This window comes from Pagrus major, chromosome 1, assembly GCF_040436345.1.
Source record: "Pagrus major chromosome 1, Pma_NU_1.0".
Taxonomy (NCBI): domain Eukaryota; kingdom Metazoa; phylum Chordata; class Actinopteri; order Spariformes; family Sparidae; genus Pagrus; species Pagrus major.
In genome coordinates this window covers 24,276,866-24,299,231 of record NC_133215.1, presented here as the reverse complement: position 1 = coordinate 24,299,231, position 22,366 = coordinate 24,276,866, and the positions used below count along the sequence as shown (strand labels likewise).

Here is a 22,366-nt window from a genome sequence, read left to right as displayed (position 1 = left end):
AGTTTAACCAACAATTGGGGGTGAAGTCTGATTTTAGGATGTATAAAATCTTCCTGTGAAGACTTTTAGGTTCCAACATCACATTTGAGAATATTTTCAATATAGATGGTGAATGGCAGCATTAGTGCCTGTAGATGACAGATCCACACAGATCATCTGATCAATCAAAACTGAATAGTTCCAGATCTAAAATAATGCATGCTCAGATAGACAGGGTACAGTGTGTATTATATTATTAACTCAACACCAAAGTACTGCTGCATAGACATAGAAAACATCAAGGAGGGAATATGGACAATATTTTATTTGGAGGCTTCATCTTTTCAGAACATCTTTGATTTCAACAGAGAACGTGAACATCTTTCATCCTGAAAGCACAATTACAACCTGTTGGTGACAAACAGGAGTCTGTTTTATGATAATAAGAGATTATTTGTGAGTGGGCACAAGGCAGTGCTTGCAAAACAATGAAAAATGCATACACATGGCTTTATAAGTTAGTTGCAGACAGTGTATGCACATTCGTTCAAGTTTTATGCACCCGGCTCCAGCAATGTGTGCTGACCACAGAGCTGAAACTACTGCTGAGCCTCTTGTTAGATAATGGTAGGTTTATCAAAGAGCCTGTTCGCCCAAAAAGTAAGTGTGTTATGTTAAGGCGGCTTCTGGAACATTGAAAATACTTTGGCAAACGAGAACAAATGAATTATTTGAGCAAAAGAATTGTTTAAACAGCTGAAACTCTCAGATCATTTCATGTCCAATTATGCAACAAGTTCTGATCTTCCATGACTTCAATGTCGGAAATCTCACCAGCACCAAAAGAATATTACCACGACCCTCCTGCCTGTGTCACATTACGCTCCGTCTGAATTATCCCCAGAGGAATCAATTTAATCTCCTCTGACATTAAGTGCCTTTTCCATGACTCATTTCAAAACTCCCTGCCCCCCTCAGCACTTGGCCTTCTTGCCGTAGCTGTCCACCGCCTCTGGCGTGACACTCTCGTCCTCCTCCACATCCTCTGTCACCTTCTTACCGACCAGCTGGAAGATGTCCTCGGCAAAGACGCCCATGGGCTCGGCCACCTTTACTGTCAACATGTCCAGAGTCAGGACAGTCCCTTTGGGGATCTTGACCTTGGCCACCACCGACTTACCGAGCTGGAAGAGAAAGAAAGAAGGGAGTGACGTTATTATTGTTCTCATAGCTCAAAGTTGAAACAAATGACTGCCTTTCTAAACAGTGAAATGTCACTTAAGTACAATAAAAACAGAACTGTTTAACATTTTGTGTATTTTCTCGTGGAGAAAGGATATCTCACCTTATCATGGCACGGCTTCTCACAGGGTAACATCTGCTTGAGGCCGCTCCCCAGCGCCCTCTCCACCAGTCGGATGGAACGAACCAGCTCGGTCAGCTCGGGGGGCTCCAGCGAGGCCGAATGGTCACTTCCTTTCCACGTCTTGTCCAAGGTCACATGACGCTCGATGACCTTTGCCCCCAGAGCAACGGCAGCAACTGAAATATTGATCCCAGACTCGTGGCCGGAATACCCAATGGGAATATCTGGAAATTCCTTCTGGTATTCCTGTAGTTGACAAGCGGGAGAGATAAGTGTTACTCTTAAAGGAACAGTTTGACATTTTGGGAAATATGCTGGTTTGCTTTCTTGCTGAGTGTTAGAGACGACCGCCATATTTGATTTGAATCAGCTGCTGGTTAGCTTAGCCTCACATAAAGACTGGGAACGGGATATAGCTTGTCTGGCTCTGTCCGATGTAAGGAAATCCCAGTGATGGAATGATGATATTTACAGTTAAGCACATTTACTCAAATACTACTGTATACTCAAATGCAATTTTGAGGTACTTGAGCTTGAGTATTTCCATTTTCTGATATTTTATACTTCCACTCCACTAAATTTTGGAGGCAAATGTCATACTTCGTACTCTACACTAGATGTATTTAACAACTTTAGTACAAGTTACTTTGCAGACTGCTGTTTGAGCAAAAGTAGAGCATTTCCAAATTAATTCATTTCATCAGCAGCCTCATTAGAAACGAACAAGGATTCCGATAATCGGAAAAATTCTGAATATCGGATTCGATAATTGGTTGACAGCATATACATACATCTGAATAAATGGATAATTTACTCTTAGTTTACCTTTTGATACTCATTTTACATTTATTGCCAAAAGATTACTTTTGATACTTCATACTTAATTTTAATATCAGATACTAAGGCCTTTACTTCACAAGTGCTATTTGTCTGTGACTTCCTCTTTTACTAAAGTAATATATCAACACATTATCTCAACTTTTACTCAAGTATGACTTTCTGGTACTTTTTACATTGCTGCAAAACCCACCAGATATTCAACAAAACAGGAAGTTTGATCTTAATCATCTTAAGTGCAATGTAGGGAAATATATTTTACATTCTAAAAACACGAACTGCAACAAAACATGTATGTATGGATCCCTTGAAAACTCGACTTGGATATGAAATCTATGAACATCGACTGTATTCTAATCCAACCTTCTGATATACTCTTTTATTTATTCCTCTCACCGTTATCACTCTGAGGTTGACATCTTCAGCTTCCAGAGGGTAGGCGCTGGTGCACTGCAGGATGGCAAAGTTCTGGTTGTGCTCCTTCACTGTTTTGTAGACCCGACGCATCGTCTCCATGGACTGCATCCCGCTGGACACCACCATGGGACGTCCTGACACAGACAACAGCCTGATAAACATCATGTCCGACATGGGCAGAGGGCAAAATGCAACACTGCTCTTTACTCTTAAAGAGTCCCTGTAGTTCATAATGAGCAGACGGACCAGACTGAATGCTGAAGTGCTGTTGAAATCTTTGATCTCACTTCACTTGACAATAAGGCTGTTATTGCTTCTTCACTTATTTCAACTGAGGGCAAACCCATTTGTGCCCTCAGTTGTGCCCTTTTGCTTACTGCGCATTAGTATGTGTTTCGTATACTTTGCATTATTGTATCACTGTGTTACAGTTTTTACAAGTTATAAAACTGCTTTAGCCCTTGTTTATCTTACATAAAATACATCTCATACATCAATCTCATACTTGAAACTCCTTCCCAGATACCTATGATATATATATATGTCCACTCTCACCTTTCTTGGCAGTCTTCTCCAGGTAGGGGAAGTTGTTGGTATCTCCAGAGCCCACTTTGAAAAAAGGCACATTGAGCTCATGGAGGAACTCCACTGCCATCTACAGACAGAAGAAGTTCAGGTTAAACTTAAACCTGATACGAACACCATTAAGCCTTCATCGGAAGTCTTTCTCTTACCTCATCCATGCCGGAGGCGGTGAAGAAGATCCCCACCTCCTTGGCATATTTCTGCAGCTCCCTGTACTGCTCATGGTTGAACTCCAGATGGCGCTTGTGTTCACCGTAAGTTTTGCCCCAGGACTGTTTGGAGGTGTAGGGGCGCTCCAAAGCTTTCTTGTTGAATTTGTACTCTAATTCACTCTTCTGGAATTTGGCACAATCAGCACCACAGTCCTGTGAAGGAGGAGATACGTGAGGTTTGACAAAGATGGGAAGCTTGGAAAACATATTGAGTAGTAATGGTTTATTTTATGATTTATTTCAGAGGTCCTAAAGACTCAAATAAGTTTATAAGTTATAGTTTATTAACTATATAAATAGCTTTACATGTTTATTATGTGCATCTAGTTTTACTCACTACCTAAGGCACCAGTCTAGCCCATAAGCCTCTGCAGCTGACAAATACCCTATAATATAATGACTAAGGAATGCAATAATCCCATTTTACTGAAGTGAAGTCAGATGAAATGATTACTGTCTCTTGTGTAGCCCCAAGTCATAACATACTGCAGCTTTGTATGATCAAACATGGTTTTACATCATAAGACAATGCCAACAGTACAGGGGCTGAGGTGGAAATCAGAAATATTCGCTCAATTATAGAAAAAATAACAATATAAATACTTTAAGTATAAAAAATAACACAGATATGTATATGTCTTCCTTGATGTCTGTGGGGCAGTTGAACTGAATAGTGTCTTCGGGAGTGATACAGTATCCTATTACGGCCACTATGTCCCAGGCGTGAATAAGCACGCCAAACTCCATTCACAAATCTGTCAATTTAACATTCGACAACATGCCTGAACATCTTTTTACAAAAATCCTTTGAAGCCTCTTGCATGTAAACTAGCAGCTCATATCCGAACTATTAGTTCAGGCATTATGACCGATAAACACACAGTAGCTCAGGGTATATTTCATTCAGAGTACTGACTCAGACGAAGGCGGTGTTGCGACCAGGATATTAAACCGGCACATTTTTGAATTGATTTCTGAGTACAATCATTCCTGTGCGTGTGTGCTGTTAAAGAGAAAAAACTCACTTATTCACGTTCAGAATAAACCCACGCGTGTCTAGTTTATTACCTTTGCCATTTTGATCATTTTCTTGGCAATCTCAATGTCTCCCTGGTGGTTTTGTCCAATTTCGGCAATGATGAAGCACGGGTGGTTCCCTCCGATCATTCGACCGGGACACAGCTCAAACTTTAAAGGCATTTTAACAAAGAAAAGGAAACAAGAAACCACCGGTGGATGTAATTTTCTTGCAGAGGAGTGGACGGAGGGACAGCAGCGAGTTGTTCCTGGAGAAGCCGACCGGAACCGTTATCGTGCTGAACATCAAGGATGTGCACGGACTTCCGCTTTGTAGTTCAACGTAATAGCCGGATCCACTTTAAAAATAAAAGCATAAGCTTACGTGTATGTTTGACAGGCAGGTGAAGGAGTGGGTGAAGAAAAGACATTTCAGCCTCTGACTTCAAAATGCAACCCAAAAAAATATAATCAGAAGACAGAAAACCATGAACAGAAAGATTTTGTCTTTAAATGTTAAGTATCAGCACAAAGTAAAAAAAAATATGTAAAGAGAATGCCATGGGGATCACAGATATACAAGAAATATAAAATATAAATATAAAGAAAACAAAAGAGAAAATACAAAGAAAAGATATAATAAAAACGAAATGCCAATTTCTACATGATGTTGCTTTTAGACTAGAGTGACCAGGTGTCCCACTTCATGCAGGAGTGCACACCATTTTTATCCCTTATTATGTGTCCCACATATAGAGATGATGTCCCACATTGTTATTGACTGTGACTGTCTTTGCTGCCATTGCTACATCACACAGGGTTTCTTTTTCAAGACTGGGAACAGCAGCTGAAATACCTAGCATTTAACACACTGTGCAGCAGTGGCGGACTCCGAATGTTTGAGGTGCAGGGGTGAAAAAATATAAAAAGGACACCAGCTGTATGTGGTGGGGCACGAGTGCGTAGAAAGGGCACTGGAAGGGCACCCTAGAGCGCACTTCACCATGTTTAGTCTGCTGGAAGGGCACCCTAAAGGGCACTTTATCATGTTTTACCTACCATAGGGGCATCCAAGAGGGCACCTTCGCTGCATTTATTTGAACATGGGAGCACGAGGGGAGACGATCCACATTTGGTTTGTTGGGACCTGGTCACCCTAAGCCACACTCGGGAACTACCCATTGCTATCATATTTCTCACTGCTACTAGTAAACTAAGAAATTAAGACAAAAATACAGAAATTAAAGGCTTTTTCCACATTCTTTTAATTCGTATGATTAACATTTGAGAAGCATTGATTGCTATTTAAGTGCCACATGTGGCTCCATGAACAGAAGAATATAATCCTAACATCATTATTATTCCCCACAAATACAGGTACTGCATATAATTACAGTGCAACTTATTCAAACACATATGTAACCAAACATTGCACTTTTTTATGATTAACTGCTGGAAAAGTCAGGCAGGGACAGATCATTGTAGATAGAGATAGAGACTACTTTCACAAGCCTGCCACGGGACATTTCTTAATTTGGACAGGGCCTGTGGCACACAGTAAGCAAACAGTGCAGGGATGCAAACACAGTTGACATCACCTGCTAATATTTCCATGCATCTGCATTACAGCTGTGATGTGAATAGAAGATAGAGCTCAGAGGGGCCATACGTCACTGAAATGTCAGTGTTGGATGATTTAACAAGCTTTGACGTCACATCATGGAAAATCCACATGTGGCTTCACATCCCACATACGACAGTACACAAATGTCATGTATGAGGCCACACCCTGCAATTACAGGCTGTTGTAACATTTCACACCAACAGATGATGATCTTCGGATCACTGTGCCTTTCAGGATGGCTCCCTTAGCCACCACCGACTTGCCCAACTGGAACAAAAAGAAAAAGAGAAGAAAGAAACAAAATCAGTGATTGATGAATGAAAAATGACAAGAAAACCGTTGAACAAGTTAATATGTGCCCATTTCATCATCATATCGTCTCAGTTATCGTCAAACTGACTGCGGCACAGTTTCATTTTAGAACAGAAACTGGATGTTTCAGTTGGACATGACAAAACATTAAAGGAGCAATATGTAAGGATTGGCTATGTACTCAAAACAAACAGGGGGCAGCATATCATCAGAGTACCCACTAACTGCTGCTAACTGTAGCTGCTGCTAGCTAGTAAGCTTAGTTAACCATGCAGCTATTAGCCGAATCTGGCCGGACTGGGAGCTCAGAGCATTGGGGGAGAGTGATGCTGTGATGATAGAATAAATTTAATTTCAAGACAAAGTTGGAAAAGTCTCGAGGCATAAACACAAAACTGAAAAATTAGTTACTCCAACTCAGTAGTCCAATTGTGTCCATTCAGTTAAACTAAATCTGCGGTTATATTTAAAAAGGCCATTACAGTTTGATTTAGTATTGCAGTTCTGTAAAAGTTGGGAAACCTGCAAGATGGAGATTTACAAAAGAAAGATCAAAATCATAGCAGCAGAGGGTGAGATATCCTGAGTTTCAGTCCCTATGGGTCAGGCTCCTACACAGATCCTACATTTCCCATGATGCAGCTCAATTGCACCCTCTATGATTGATAGAAGATCATGTCTTTCAAACTATGTGCTACCAGTTTGCAACTCAGGACTTCCATTAAAAATATGATGTCACAGGTTGAGTAGTACTCCCTGCGTGAAAACATTGGAATGCCCCTTTAATCAAGGAGCTTATACTTTTTTACAATCATACAGCACCATAAATGATGTAAGATAACGATTGGATCCTTATCTCATGGAGATTAACTCAACAACTAGACAATGCTTGTGATAAGATGAAAATGAATCAAACCGACTTTATCGTGGCAGTTCTTCTCACAGGGTAACATCTGCTTGACACGTGATCCCTGCTACAGTTATGTAGATTCCCTGTTCATGCCCGGAATATCCAGTGGGAATGTCCAGGAATTCTTTATGATATTCCTTCAGGAGAAGAAAAAGATAGAAGAGAGGAGGAAGTAAAAATATAAATATGTGAACCCCAAAAGCACGACACTGAGACAGGCAATGAGGTTGAATGATGGTTTAGGCTATGCGTTCACTCATGTAAAGGATGGGGACCAACTACAAATGATGGCATTGATATTAAAATAAGTTAAAGTGGTATTCACTGTTGTTTACATCATGCTTTGTCTTGAACTAATATGTTAGTTTTGCCTCGCTAATGACAGAACTTAGCCACAAGCTGAAGCTCCTATATTCAGAGAGTCTTGGATGCGACAACCTCTTTTGTTACTTTTGCTTTGACAAGCTGTAAGGTTGGTTTCAAGTAAGAGCCATTTGAGGTCACATGCTACACAGTCTCATACTTTTTTAGCAGTTGTCTCTGTAGGTTTTCTATTTTATTTTAAGGAATACCGTAATATCAATATCTATTTTTGTGGCTTACAGTGCTGTAAAAATTTAAACTCCTGACCTGCCAGTTACCTGGATCATAGATCGAAATGATTGTTTCTTTTACCTCGTCCATTCCAGAGGCGGTGAGAAAGATATTGATTTCTGCTGCGTACTTCTTCAGTTCCCAGTACTGCTCATGGCTGAACTCCAAGTGACGCTTGTGGTCCCCCCCAGGAGTGCTTTGAGTTGTAGGGGCGTTCCAAAGCTTTCTTGCTGAATTTGAACTCTAATTCACTTTTCTGGAATTTGGCACAATCAGCACCACCGTCCTGAGAAGACAGAAGAGGAGAAGAAGAGAAGCAGTGCAAAGTGATATTTTCAACCATTGCCATCTTTATTGGCACAGTTTCAACTCTTTTATTTACCTTTGCCATCTTGATAATTTTTTTTAGCAATCTTAATGTCTCCCTGATGGTTTTGTCCGATTTCAGCAATGGTGAAGCACGGATGGGAGTCCCCGATCATCCTACCGGGACAGAGTTCAGGAGGATGTTCACGCGAAGCCTTTTATAGTTAGCTTGAGGGAATCCGCCTCCACAGCCAGGCACCTTTCAGGTTTCAGGTACACACACAAACACAAACACACAGACACACCGACACACACACACAATTTTTTGGTAAACATACCATCCACTGAAAGGATTTCAATTCTGATAGTCTCATATGTGTCCCAAAACTGTGAGCAGTCCCACCCAAAACATTTCAATGGCTCATCCTATCGTCTCTTCTTGGAGTTTCCAGGTGAACTGAATAGCATTTGACAAAAGAAAGAGTGGAGTGAGAATGATGCCAAGAAAAATAGACAGATAAGAGATCAATACATACCACAGGGCTGCTCTTTCAGCTGGTGAGTCAACTTTTAAAAACTTAATGCTCAACACCAAAGAGCTTAGTTATATTTTGTTGGAGATCCAAATATTTCCCAAGACACGAATATGGCATTTTTTGGGAAATGTGTATAAAAAACAGCAACAACTTAATGTACAGTATATAAGTACAGGAAATATGTGCGATAGTGTCACACACTGTGAGGAACTTTAAAACCTGCACTACGCAGAAATTTAAGAGCACATCAGCATCTAACAGGTTGTTTCTTAACAACATATGTCATCTGAATAAAAATCAGAACAGGTACTAAAATGTTCTATTTACATAGAAGCTGTTTTTTTTTTCTTTTCTCTCCCTCCAGATGGAGGTCACAAGGTCGTGGCACAGCTACAGTGCAGCACCTTTAAATGTTCAGTGGATTACCAAAGGACACTGCAGCAGGACAAATGCCCACCACTAACTGAATATCTGCCACTCCAATCAACACCACACACCAACAAAGTCAAGCTACATAGCTGAATGCTTGTACCCACTTGCTTTACATTGTATTTAAATGAATATTTGAATGAATAAGTGGAAACAGTCAGGGGTGTTGTCATGGGCTGACAGTACGAGCCTGCCGTCTTGCAAAAACTAAAGTAATTTGTCCTTTACATATCGTCAGTGGCAGCCTCAGAATGTTTGAGGGGCAGGGGTGAAGAAAATTTAAAAAAAAGGCACCAGATGCAGAAAGTCGTCATGCAGTTATGTGGTGTGGAGGTCTGAATCTGCCAAAATAAAAAAAATTAATAAAGACATAAATACATGGCTCAATAAATAAACTAATATGCCATTCAATGCACCAAAAATAGAAAAATAAATGTAGGCTATAAATTAATTAATGCCTGGATTTAATTTCAGTTTTAGGTGAATTCAGTGGCATATTAAATTATTTATCGAGCCATTTCTTTCTTTCTTTAATTATTTATGATTTTGCCAGTTTCAGTCCTCCAAAATGTGGCATGGCATCTCATTTTCTCCACTGGAATAACATCTTAGAGGGTTTGCTACCATATTAGAGAGCACTTTTGCTTTTTTATTTTTTAACATTGGAATACCAGGGGGACAGAGGTTGGGGGTTTTGTTCATTTTTGCAAAACCTTGGAAATTATGATGCAATGTTTTGTGTAAATGAATTAATCAAATGTTGTTTCTGAGTTAAAACCATGACTTTATCACATTCAAAAGAGAACACAAATAGTGAGACTTAATAATCTGTTTTTAAGGAAAATAAAAAAGGACACCCAGACAGTCCAAAATAACTACACAGCCAGATATTAAGCCAAACTTGTGTCTTTATCAGTATTCTACAATTCGTATTTGGTCTCCCCCTTTCTTTCCAAACTGATTTTAGCAATTTGTAGAATATGCAAACAAGTATCAATATAATTTCACCCTCAGTCTCTTACTGCAGCAAAATGGTTTTCTCAGAAATACAAGAAAACAAGTGTAAGAACTGTGAAACCAAGAAAAGAAGCTGAAAGAAGCTAAACTAATTTGTAGAGTTGAAGGGAACTGCAGTCAGTTGATGATTCACTGTGGGTTTGTCACTACCCTTTCAAATTACTGAAAGAATGAGTGCAGCTTTAAATCAATCAACTAATTCTAATATGCAATACACCCGACACTACGCAGCAGCAAAAAGCAACAATAGCAATTAAATGCTCAGAATATCGCAGGTGGCAAGCTAATAATCCAAATACTGGTGGTGGTGGTGACTTGAACAGAGCTAAAGTAAAAAGAACATCAGACTTACATTTGTCAGGTGACTAGATTTCAGACAACAGGCTCAGAGCTGTGTCGGTAAACTTGCTGAGGAGGTACTCTGCCTCCTCGTGGGCACAAATCAATTGAGTTTGAAGGATAAGTAACATGTTAAACTTGTTTTATACGCTTTCAGTTATCTGATCGCAGCCACATTCCTGAACCACAGATTAACATTGAATATCCAGTTGAAGAATGACAAGACCACAACTTTTATTCACTTTTTACTGATATTGAAATCAAATGGACAATGAACACGCATGGTCAAGCAACAGCTGGCTAATATCTAGTTCTTTTAAACCACAACTGTCTAATTTCAGTGACATAAACGTTTTATATACTGTATATATATTGCCTTCTGTATATGTACATTAGGTACACGCATAGAGTACGTACACACACGCTGTTGAGGTTTAAACGCACATACAAATGGGTCACATTTATTGTAATGACTGGACTTCGTTCAGTTCCTGACTTGAAAGGGGAGAGGCTTTTCAAAAGGAAATGCATAGATTGGAATAATGTAACGCAATATGCCACAAGCAGGCTCTACACACACAGTTCAAAGTACACACACTGAATTTGGAGTTTGTCTTCGAGATTGGTCCTTAAAAAAACAACAATAAAGAAAAATTCTGAAGTGACTTTTTGTAAGGATGGGGAAACATGAGGCGATATGTTGGAGGGCAAGAGGTGAGGTGAATAAAACAAACATCAATCGACCAGTTTGACAGATTAAGAGAGTACAGCATCAGGAGAATCATATTGTCTGGGGGCCATGTGAAGCAGGCTGTAGTGTAGCTGTAGGCCCACACAATCAACCCTTCCCTTTTAGTGTCTCACCACCCTTACACAAGTGTTACACAGCGCCACAGAACATCAGACCTGGTGTTGATGTCAGTATGTTAACCAATGCAAAAGAGGATTTACGAGGTCTTGATTGGTCTGTGGAAGAGGTGCACACAGGGGAAAACCTTTCAGGGGGCAGAAAATGGTGAGCTGGTGCTTCAAGGTTAATCTCTACAGCCCTGCCAAGAGGACATAGATGAAGGTAGGACCGCTGGCTATATCCATCCACAGGGCTGTGCATGGCAAACGGATACGGACAGAAGGGGTTTGAGTCCCCTTGTCTTCAGAATATAGATGTTTGGACATGGGGAGTTGGGTTGGATTGGTATGTGGTGACAGAGGTTGATATGGAATGACACCTTGGGCAGCCTTGGTTGCCTAGCGGACTAGCGGGGACTGCTTCAGGGAGATGAGGACGGAGCGCATGCGGGACACGTCTTTGGCCTGCTTGCTGGATTTGGGGTTGAAGTCACACAGCCGAGCCACCCGCTCCCACTCCGTGCCAGGGTTGTTCTCATCCAAGTCCGAAATCATGGCCTCCTCAGCCGCCCTACGTGCGAAAGGGAAGAAGAGAAACAAAGGACATGGAATAGAAAACAATTAATGGAGGAAAAGGTAAGATATGCCACGGTACACGTACAGCCCTGAGAAAGTCCTCTGCTGATCCCCAACACACACACAAGTTCTGGTGGAAAGTATAGTCGTGCTTCTTTGAGCTCCACAGTGTCGACTCTGGCATGACTGATGCATTCATAAAAGAGATTACAGTTCAGAAACATTTCAGGTGAAATACTCCCTAAATCTATTGAATATAAATCTCTACATGCCAGAAGTCTGTTTTTCTCCTTTTCTTTTTTGCCTTGGTGTTGGTTCAGCAGAGTCTACCTCAGGGCAGGACAGTCCAATCACCACATAGATAATGGACATCCATCTGTCTTTACACCCACAAAGATGAACAAGCTACAACAGTTTCATTACGTGTGGCATGCCCCCAACTCAGCTTACACAATACAGTACAGTCACCTGTTTTTGACTCTCCACAACAGTAAAGGGAGGTACATACAAAACACTGATGAGAAATCCAAAGAAAGAAAACAAACCAAAGCTAAACAAAGTAATTGTAAGATCTGACAAGCGTTTTTTTGGTTGGTTAAAAATGCAGTTCTGTACAGAACTGGGGGAGGGGAGTTTGCCCACACCCTCGCACTTCCACTTGCCCTGCGGTTGCATATTTACAATGTTCTCTTTAAACAGCAAGAACCACGTATAGGGATGATGAGCTCATCTATATACTTGTCCTTGATTTAAAAAAGGAACAATAACGGCAAGTTCTGTTTTTTTAACCAAACCCAAAAGAGCTGGAAGCACTGCTGGGCCTTAGCCATGCATTGTGCTGCGGCTGAAAAGCAGGCTATTTGGAGGTGTGGCAAACAATGAGTTTATTTTGATTTCATGTGTCGTAATTGTGGAACAGATCAATTAATGTCTTCTTGGTGAAGGCTGGGGTGTTTTTTAACCATATATCAAACAAAACTAAAAGAAAAATGGACATTTACACTACAAGGCTAGCTACAAAACACTTGAAGTTAAAACACAAAAGAAAAGAAAAGACAACTTAAAACTGAAAATGGATCAGTGCCACTATCACAAGACATTTTGAGATGCAAGCCACAGATTATGGCTAAACAAATGTAAGCCCTGTTCACTCCCCACCCACGATCTTAGTAACAATTCCACTGCCATGGTACTTTTCCAGTTCTTTTTTCTATTCCCCACCCAACCTGCAAGCACAAACTCCGCTACTAACTACAACACAGTACACAAAGCAAAATGGGGATGAGAAGCCAATGAACATTCACTGTCACAACCAACTACAAATACACAAAAGGGACTAGAAGGACCACAACATCACAGGAGGGACACTTCAACAAAACTATCTAGGCAGTGGATTAAACTGTTGGGATAGTAAACTGGGTATCTGTACAACGTATAATTATCTAACACACACACACACACACGCACCCACACACACACACACACACACAAAGAACTGCATCTATCCCCTGTCAAGAATATAAAGTGTTTGGAAGTTTCTGGGGTTTTGTATTTTTACTTAACTGGTCTAGGCGGTAGCAAGGATGGTTAATGTGTGTGCTTTAAGGTGCATAGGAAAAGAAAACAGGGAGAAACAGTTTCACAAGTCAGAATTTAGAAGAGAGAGAGAGAGAGAAGGGAGGGGACGAAATGAAAGACAACAAAAATGAGCCAAATGCAGATGTTGAAAGCCAGCATGCAATAAGCGACATTTTAAAAAGATCTCTTTTTTTTTTTGGTCTTCAAAAGTGTTCTACAAAATGATTACTGTGCAGCCTTTGGTTTGACGTATTTATCTGAATTCTGTCTTGTGCCATTATACATAATGGGCAGGGCTCTCATTTATAAAACTGTTGATCATTTTCTAACAAATTAAGCTGAAACGCAAAGCACATTATTACATAAAACTTCCAATTCATCTCACTACATTTGCAAACAATGTGGCCAGCTCCCACTTTCTCCAGATCTTTATAGGCATTGCTCAGCGATGAGTTCATTCTCTTGTCACATTTTTTAATTCCTACCGTTTGTGTGGGAAGTGGTATTCACATCACTCAAGCCCATTTGTTCTTATTGAATGCTAATAAATGAGGCCCCTGGTGTCCCGTCACAAACTCACACCAACGAGACAAAGGAGGAGAAAGTGGTGTGAATCAGTGTCATTCTACACCAACAATATATCTATAATACTGAGTCAATCCCACATATTATAAGCTGCATTTAGGTGTGCACATTAAAAAAAAAAAAAAACTATCGAAAAACACAACAAAATACCTCATTCCCTAATCGTGAGAGAAAAGCATTTTACACTGGAGCACTTTAACATTAAATTACAAATCAAAATAGAAATGAATCTTTATTTTCAAAAGAAGAGCAGCTCAATGACAACAGAAACAAAGAACAACTAAGAAGAAGAAAATCAGTGACCTTTAAAATCAAAGTCGATGAATAAGAAGAAACAAATAAAACATGTGCACACCACAGTGCAGGCTAACAGCTATCCCCATGTAATCTGATAGCAAAACCAAAGGCTGCACAGCTCAGGCTACTGGATAGCTAGCTGGGCAAATTAGCATGTCATCCTGAAGGACAGCAGGAGCTACAGAGCAGCTAACAATCTAATAAAGCATGAACACAGTTCAGTTTGAAGCAGTTGTGTATCTGTGATATGACCAGTGTTGTTATTGATGGAAATCTGTGAATCTTTGATTTTTGAAAGGAAGGAGAGAAGACAGACAGCGGGGGCAGTGAGTGCTGGATTCAATTTTGCACGTCGGGACATCTGCAGGTTTAAGAAAACAAAATAGTAAACTGTTAAATACTGGCTCTATCCGATCATGTACATTTCCCTGGTCTTTACTGTATATCAGTGAGTGGCTAGAGCTGGGAATGTGGGAAGTCAGGGTGAGGACTTAGGAAGTTTGACTTGCAAAGATTCAGAGGAAGGAACCAGCCTCAAGAAGAATGTCAACTATGCACATTGTGCAGTGGAATCAAATCTTATTTTATAAACAACACCTAAGAGTTTAAAAAAGAAGGTTTAGGTAAAACTGACGCAAACACCCAGGTCCAATTATATACACACAATTGCTTCAAACTAATCTAAAAGCATCCTACTACTAAGTAACATTTTCTAGATTAATCAAATTTGGGGGAAATTCACATTTATAAACATGTTAAGCAGAAACAAAACACTTTTCTGTGAGAGTCTGTACAATTAATGTAAGCAAGTGTTAATTGTTGGAAATGTGTGTGATGTATTTGCAAAATGTTTCGCTGAAATGACTTGAAGGGAAACAGTATAGAAGTGAGTAATGGAGGAGAAATTAACACAGGCAGTTATGACAGAGTGAATTTGATTCCCATGGATATGACTGTGGAAGTTTGGCTGTGTGTGTGTGTGTGTGTGTGTGTGTGTGTGTGGTGGCTAGTGTTGTCAAAAATATCGATTTTTCGATACAAGATATTCCTTCTGAATATTTGAAATGGTTTCTTATGTTCTGCAGGATTTTCTTTGGTACCAGCTGCGCTCTTTCGCTCTCTCTCCTCTCCAACATGCATTATTTTTAAAAGGCCTGATTAAAAGAGTAAAACAATTCTAAAAAGGTGTGATAAGTGATGTTTCAGACAGTCATTGTGCTCCTCTCTGCTACTAGCCATGAAAAGAAAAGTTGTACATCCTTTTTATATGTTATAGTCTTGCTATATTTATCCTTTAATAAAAATCTCAAATTTGATGCCCTCACTTTTGTGTCAATTTTTCACCATGGTATCGAATATCGATATATTTCAAGGTATTGTATCGAAGTTTAAATTCCAGTATCATGACAACACTAGTAGTGGCATGCAGTCATTCTCTTTAGTGAAATATCTTGAGGCATCCACTCATTAATGACATGCAGATGTAAGAGGTGAAAATGATTATTGCAGTTTATGTTTGAAAAAAAATCAAGCTGGATGACGTGTCTATCAGTTAGAAATCCAAATATTTAAAAATGAAAAACTTAAGACGGAACCAAAACATGGCAACGCAAGTGGAGGCAATTAATGCCCTAACTGATGAGATGAATATGGTGTCAATGTATGGATTCTGGGAGTTGATGATAATGGAGAAAACAAAAGCGAAGGAAGATGAGAAGGGAGGATGTTAGTTGGAGCAACATACACATAACCAATGAGCTCAGAGAAGGGCTGCTTGTAGAAGTCTTCATCCAGCACCCTGGACAAACATCCGCCCCAACGACAGAGCAGCAAGAAGGCAGGAGAGAAGAGAGACAGCGATAAAAGGGAGAAGAGGATGGAAACACAAGCATTATAGGTTACCACACAGTAATGAGCTGAGGCATATAATCAAAGGCTCAGGTTTTTAGAAGGACTTCTGAATGCAGTGTCAGGGTATCAAAGGCTTAGGGAGGCTCTCACCGTCCTCCCCTCACACTGCTCTGCTGATCAGTTCTTCATAATTGAAAAAGGTGAGAGAATAAGAGCAAAATACTATCAAATTCAAAAGGTTTTGTTTGTTGGTCATGCAAAACATGCACCCCCAATATACCGATATGAACTCTGGATATGGACCTGCCGTTTCTACACATTTTACAGCATAAACTACGTGATGAATTGATTAGTTTGGAAGAGAAGAAAAAGATTAATAATGAAAGTAATTGTTAGTTGCAGCCCTAACTCTTCTCGTACTTCTACATTTCTATGTAATTTATTTAACTGTACCATCCTTTTGTCCCAACACCGGGCTTCCAGATGAGTCATGTCTGCAGGTAGTTTATTATTAATAGGGCAGCAGGGTGACATTACAGTGTGGGAGAAACTGAGACAGAAACTTTGCCAATTCAGCTCAAATTGATGCCTCGAGGAGGACACGAATATGTCAACCATGTGGCATTTTATAGATCCTCAAATAATAGTACATGTTTAACAAGCATTTGAGAAACACACTGGTCTTATCATAAACCAGATCAATGCACGGAATTCCTACAACAGAAGAATTTGATGTACGCTCCATAAACGTGTTAATAAAAGTAAAAAATAAAAGTATAAACTATGGAAATATTTTAAAAACCACATAAAATGTACTTGTTTAAATCAGTCTACGTATTTATTTGTCTGAAGATATTCTTAGATGCTTCTCTTGAGCCATTGTGTGACACTAAAAATAGCAGGAAACCAAACCCACATTGGAGTGGAGGAGCCCTGTGTATCGTCTCTCACACTCTGTAGTCAGTGGGCTGCACTGTCAGGAGATCCGACTACTTAAAGATCAATCTGGCACACAGATTACACAGGTTATTCTACCATCTCTGCCATTCGACAGTATAAACACACTTAACAACCGTGAGTAAATCCAATGTACAGTAAGATTGAACTTTTAGAAGTCGAGAGAGATTTATACTGAATGCTGCGTGCTGGGAAACAAAATCACTGAAACTGTATGTAGATGAGAAGACACATCTACTGCTGTGACTATAATCTTTTTCTTAGCAGATCCACTGCAGCACCTTGGGTAGCCGCCTTTAAGAAAAAGGTATGATTTCACATTATTGTCCAAAACCATGAATGAACAAATGCTAACTGGAGGGTTCACACCAACGATGTATAGCAACATACATGCTGGAGGCTTAACCTTAGTATTCAGTGATATGCTCACCTGTGACTGCTGCCATTATTTCAGATTTGTTAATACCCTTTTTAAAATATTGTAATATCTCACATGATGCAGATTGCTCTCCTTCATCTCTACTGTTACTTGTGTCCCGTTTCTACCCCTTGATGAAGCCAGTACCTGTTATTGGTTTTGGTTTTCTCCAGCTGCTCGTTCTGCCTGGCATGCCACTCCTCCAGCTCCACCTTAGCCTTCTCCTTCCACTCCGACTCCTGCTTGCGAGAGTTATCATCTAAGGAGGGAAAGGAGTGGGGAGGGGAGTGATTAAAGAAGTGAAGATGGCAGGACACAATAGAGGAAAATTAGGAATTTAGACACAGGCCCAAATACTATGTAAAATGAACCCAGCTCTTGGCATTGATCACATGACAACGTTTACTTGTCACATCTCAGACAGCAGTGGTCGGTTCTGTTTCCTTATATATATAAAAAAAAAAAGCTGTGCTTACCTAGCAACTCCAGCCTCTCCCTTTGCTCCTCCCTCCACTTGCGTAGGCTTTCGGGTTCGGCCTGCAGCCTGTCTGCATTGGAGATTGCTGCATAGGCATCTGATGGACCGTTGCTTTCCTGAGAAATAAGGGAGGTGACGTTAGGCGGAGATAATTGTGTTGCTTTTATCAATGTAATTTACAGAAATATGGTGAAGACACATTCAATCTCTCATCCTGAATTATTCATCTTAAAAGTTAGCTGTGTGCTGTTTGAGAGGCTTTATTAAAACCACACTTGGCTGCTTTGAGTTTTATCTGCTTAAGTCCTCTCACTGCCAGAAAGAAGTCCTGACAGCGCAAAAGGCAGCAATGTTGCAACGACAGCAGAGGAAAAGGAAGCTGGAACGGAACTAGAAGGCAGATATTTAAGCCGCTGCGGTCACTCGCACCAAAATCACACTGCTACGAAAGAATAAGAAAGATTCTGGTTTTGGCCATCATTCCTATCAGTAATTATAATGTTGTACTCCAAGATCAAGAAGCACAAGCAGTTGCACAACCAGACAGGTTTTAAACATACCATCAGATAACCAAACTTTTAGACAGAAAATCACAGACAAATGGTTTGTTACCCATACTGTCTGATCTAAACATCACAATTTACAGAGCGACTTCCTGGTTCAATGTTGACCTGTCGTACTTGATGTAATTATGTGTGCACAATGTTTATTCTGTGCAAGGAGGGTTATTACCGGCATTTTAGGTGGGCTAACTTTCAGTTTTATATCCATATAAAGAGGTGTAGATGATCGGGCTTGACTGTTGGCTTGTTTATAACCTGACAACTACCAATCACCTGACTACTTGTGTTTAGTAATGATGACCAAGAATCCAAACTGAACTAGTTGTTAATCACTTGCGACCACTAGCAGCCAGCTGGTTAAGAGGAGTTAGAGCAGTCAACGATGGGGGTAATTGAGCATGGAGTGAGAATGTGAGCAAAAAATTAGTTTGATGGGTCTAGTAGTGTCTGAGATTGACTGTGGACAGATACACCCACGTACACGACGAAGCACATGATCCCCTTCAGACTTACGCCTGGCAGAGATAATCACGCAGAATTATTCTTTAAGCGTCTTGCTAGCCTGCCACGCAAAGCCATCAAACACTGACAAAACCAACAATATGTGACTTTTCACAAGGCAAAGTTAAGGCGAATGTGCGATATGTATGCAATACAACATTACCAAAAACAATAACGTAGATGTACTGATAACAAGCCTGACAGGAGTAATCTCTAATTTAGAGATGAAAAGATCAGAGATGTTTGGTTCGGACAATGTGACGTGTGTGTACATTGTGAGGCTGTCTAAGTCCCCTTATTCACACGTAAAATACAGAGGAACAAACACAAGGACAGGAGAATTGGGAAAATACGTTATGAAGAAAAACAATGTGAAGAAGTGTTACCCCATGAAGCTCTCCGTTGACAGCACCATCTACAAAGATACAAGGAAAACAGCTGTCAGAAATGAAGCCATAAAAGAAAAAACGAAAACCACAGACATGATTCTTTAAGTCTGAGAAAAAAGCAACAGACACCTTCTAATCATGACAAGAACTAAGTAAACTGGGAGTCTTACAGTCTTGCTGATTCAAGATTTTCATTCACACATATTTCATAATGTGACATGTCAGCACTTCTGACTAAATACTATTGCTAAACCTTAACGAATTCACAGCTTCGAGGAAATGAGGCAGTGTTGGTCAAAGGTCATTAAGCTCCGTCAATTTCCTCTTGTGGCTGTCAGGCTGGCTGGCAAACACAGATTAACAAGATGTCGAGCAGCCAGCAAGCAAGTTAGCTAGGAAGCAATGAATGAGACGGCCACAGACTGCAGAGCTGATGTTATCAGACAGCTTCATTCATTTTGAAAACGTTATGTAAAGCCTGAGCCGTCACATACACACGTACTTATATTGCTGAGCTGTTCCTGAGTGTGTTATTTTGTCAATTTTAGACACTGACACAGGTTAATGTTAACGTTAGCTAAACCCGCTTGGCTAATATGTTAGCTGCACTAGCTCAGCTAGCTAACTAAAACATTATCAACTCCAGTGTCCATTTATGAACACACTGAGGTATAACAGAGCAGTTGTCGTTAAAAGGATACACAACCCGGTTAAATTAAAGCGGACTAGACAGACAAGTGTTAACAATGAACTGAGGCAAACTGTCTCTACTTGACCACAGCAGTCACCCACCGTTAGAGTCTGTCAGCGACGAGGGAACCTCTCCGCTGTCCAGGATGCTGAAGCCTTCGTCGTTTTCAATCCCCGCGATCTCGCTCTCCTGCTGGGCCAAGAAAGCGGCGGCGGGGTCCTCCTCCGAGCCGACACCGTTTCCAGCGGCGGGCGCGTTCAGCATGTCAAAATCATCCATGTTGAGGGTTGTTGTGTGAGGATAAATGTGAGAAACGCCGAGCAGGTGTAGCAGTTGATCGAAATTGATTAGCTCAACGGGAAGAAGGACGACAAAAAAAGAGAAATTCTACAAGCTAGCGAAGCGGAAACAGATGAATAGCCAATCACAAACCGGGATGGGTGAGTGACAGAGGGGAGCACCAATCGCAAGACAGCTGCCTCAAAATCGGACCAATCAAGTCTATAAACCCGCCTGCATACGGGTCCCATGATCTGCTACGTGCTGTCAAGAGATGTGAAAAAAAATATCCGCAGTCTGAGATTAGGGAGATTCAACTGCTTCATATTTGACGTGATACCACTGTCAGACCCTTAATCTATTATTATTTAATGTCTCAGTTACTAAACTGAACATGCAGAAGAAAAAAAAAAATCATAAACATACACATATGTATACTGTAATATATATTAATGTATATGGAGTTCTCTTCTTTTGCAAATCCAAGGATACAAAGTACACATTTAATACTTTTTGTTTTTCTATTGTTTTCATGATATAATAATAATTTCCCCAATGCTCAGTATTACTATTTTATTACTCTTTTATGGTTCCACTTAGCTTCAGTCTTCCAAAAGTTCCCTCAGCAACACTCTACAATAAGGCTGGTGAAGCACCCTGGCAACATTTGTAATGTCCAGCTCAAGTATAATGTCATGGCGGTTAATTATTAACAGCTTTGACAGTCTCAAAGGGCTCAGGTGACAGGCTAGCACTCACCTGACTTAAGGTATGCAGGCGGGAGCAAATACATTGGTTTTAAAACATCAGACAGACTCGGTGCTACAGTATCTCAAAGATAGAACTTACAATTCAAAAACTGGAAGCTCTCGTCTTTTGCTTTGAGATGAACACGTGTTGCTGAATGTTTACAACCACAGGGAACAAAAGCATACATCCAAAAGTCATGAAAGGCAAAGGTGTGCCTTCTTGCTGATACAGGACATTTGTTAAAAAACTGTAACATTACATATGACTCGGGACTGACGCGGGGATGTAGGATGTATGACTATGACCTTGTTCTAAATTCCCCTGCAATTTAAATCTGGAGATAATTTAATGATAGGATTGAATGGTTCAAGAGAAGTCAGAAATAAAAATCAAGATGTTATTATTTTTTGTAATCCAACTTTTTATGATGATGACAATTCTGGCAATTATTATAAAAAGTCACGATGATTGTCTGATGATTGTAATTCAGGCTTAAAAATCCAGAAATCATTTAAAAAATAACTCTACATAAAACATAACTGAATATGGCTGCACAGACTGACCCGCTCGGCACAAATATTAATAAATGATGAGTGAGTGGCACGATACTGAGTTTTGATTGAAGTGGGTTTACAGTAAATAGATGGGAACAATAGTGTAAGATTCAGATACTGCAACTGTTTGAGCTCCAATCTGTAAGTGATATGATGTACATGATACAGAGATCAGCCAAGGTTTCTAAAGGTATGGTCCCATTTATAGTACTTTTCCATGCCAATATGACTTAATTCAATTTAAAGGAGCAATATGTAAGAATTGGCCACCTCTAAAATTCATACTCCAAACAAACAGGAGGCAGCATATCAGAGTAACCGCTAACTGCTGCTAACTGTAGCTGCTGTTAGCTAGTAAGCTTAGTAAACCATGCAGCTATTAGATGACTCTGCCCGGACTGGGAGCTCAGAGCTTTTGGGGGAGTGTTGGTGTTGTTTACTATCAGACTATCACATTTTAATGTACAAGTAGCTAGGGGCTAGCTGGGTAGCATGCTAACTTCAATATACATTTCTGCAACACAATACATATACATCTTTGACATTACATCAAAACTTTGTATTCTGTTT

General features: G+C 40.1%; 2 protein-coding genes across 2 annotated transcripts; both read right to left on the bottom strand.

Annotated features, from left to right (window-relative positions):
- Nucleotides 1-286: 286 nt before the first annotated feature.
- Nucleotides 287-4,724, bottom strand: nansa (N-acetylneuraminic acid synthase a). The gene is made up of 6 exons (XM_073487770.1): nt 4,465-4,724; nt 3,334-3,549; nt 3,155-3,254; nt 2,579-2,733; nt 1,325-1,591; nt 287-1,163 (listed from the first exon to the last, which is right to left on the bottom strand). Exons 1-6 carry the CDS (start codon nt 4,594-4,596, stop codon nt 954-956), a joined length of 1,080 nt encoding a protein of 359 aa, XP_073343871.1. The 5' UTR covers nt 4,597-4,724; the 3' UTR covers nt 287-953.
- Nucleotides 4,725-10,712: 5,988 nt separating this feature from the next.
- Nucleotides 10,713-20,623, bottom strand: clta (clathrin, light chain A). Its single transcript, XM_073470777.1, has 5 exons — nt 20,315-20,623; nt 19,520-19,548; nt 18,068-18,185; nt 17,739-17,850; nt 10,713-11,900 (listed from the first exon to the last, which is right to left on the bottom strand). The coding sequence occupies exons 1-5, from the start codon at nt 20,490-20,492 to the stop codon at nt 11,729-11,731; spliced, it is 609 nt and encodes a 202-aa protein (XP_073326878.1). The 5' UTR covers nt 20,493-20,623; the 3' UTR covers nt 10,713-11,728.
- Between the last annotated feature and the right edge of the window lie 1,743 nt (nt 20,624-22,366).

What these genes read in the sequence shown, in the direction of transcription:
- nansa (XM_073487770.1), bottom strand. Translation starts at nt 4,596, where the DNA reads ATGCCTTTAAAGTTTGAGCTGTGTCCCGGTCGAATGATCGGAGGGAAC. An exon ending in AAATGATCAAAATGGCAAAG is followed by an intron (nt 3,550 to 4,464) that starts GTAATAAACTAG and finishes CCTCCTTCACAG; the next exon opens with GACTGTGGTGCTGATTGTGC. An exon ending in AGAAGCCGTGCCATGATAAG is followed by an intron (nt 1,164 to 1,324) that starts GTGAGATATCCT and finishes TTTCTCTTCCAG; the next exon opens with CTCGGTAAGTCGGTGGTGGC.
- clta (XM_073470777.1), bottom strand. Translation starts at nt 20,492, where the DNA reads ATGGATGATTTTGACATGCTGAACGCGCCCGCCGCTGGAAACGGTGTC. An exon ending in GGAGAGGCTGGAGTTGCTAG is followed by an intron (nt 17,851 to 18,067) that starts GTAAGCACAGCT and finishes TTCCCTCCTTAG; the next exon opens with ATGATAACTCTCGCAAGCAG. An exon ending in AAAACCAAAACCAATAACAG is followed by an intron (nt 11,901 to 17,738) that starts GTACTGGCTTCA and finishes TTTCGCACGTAG; the next exon opens with GGCGGCTGAGGAGGCCATGA.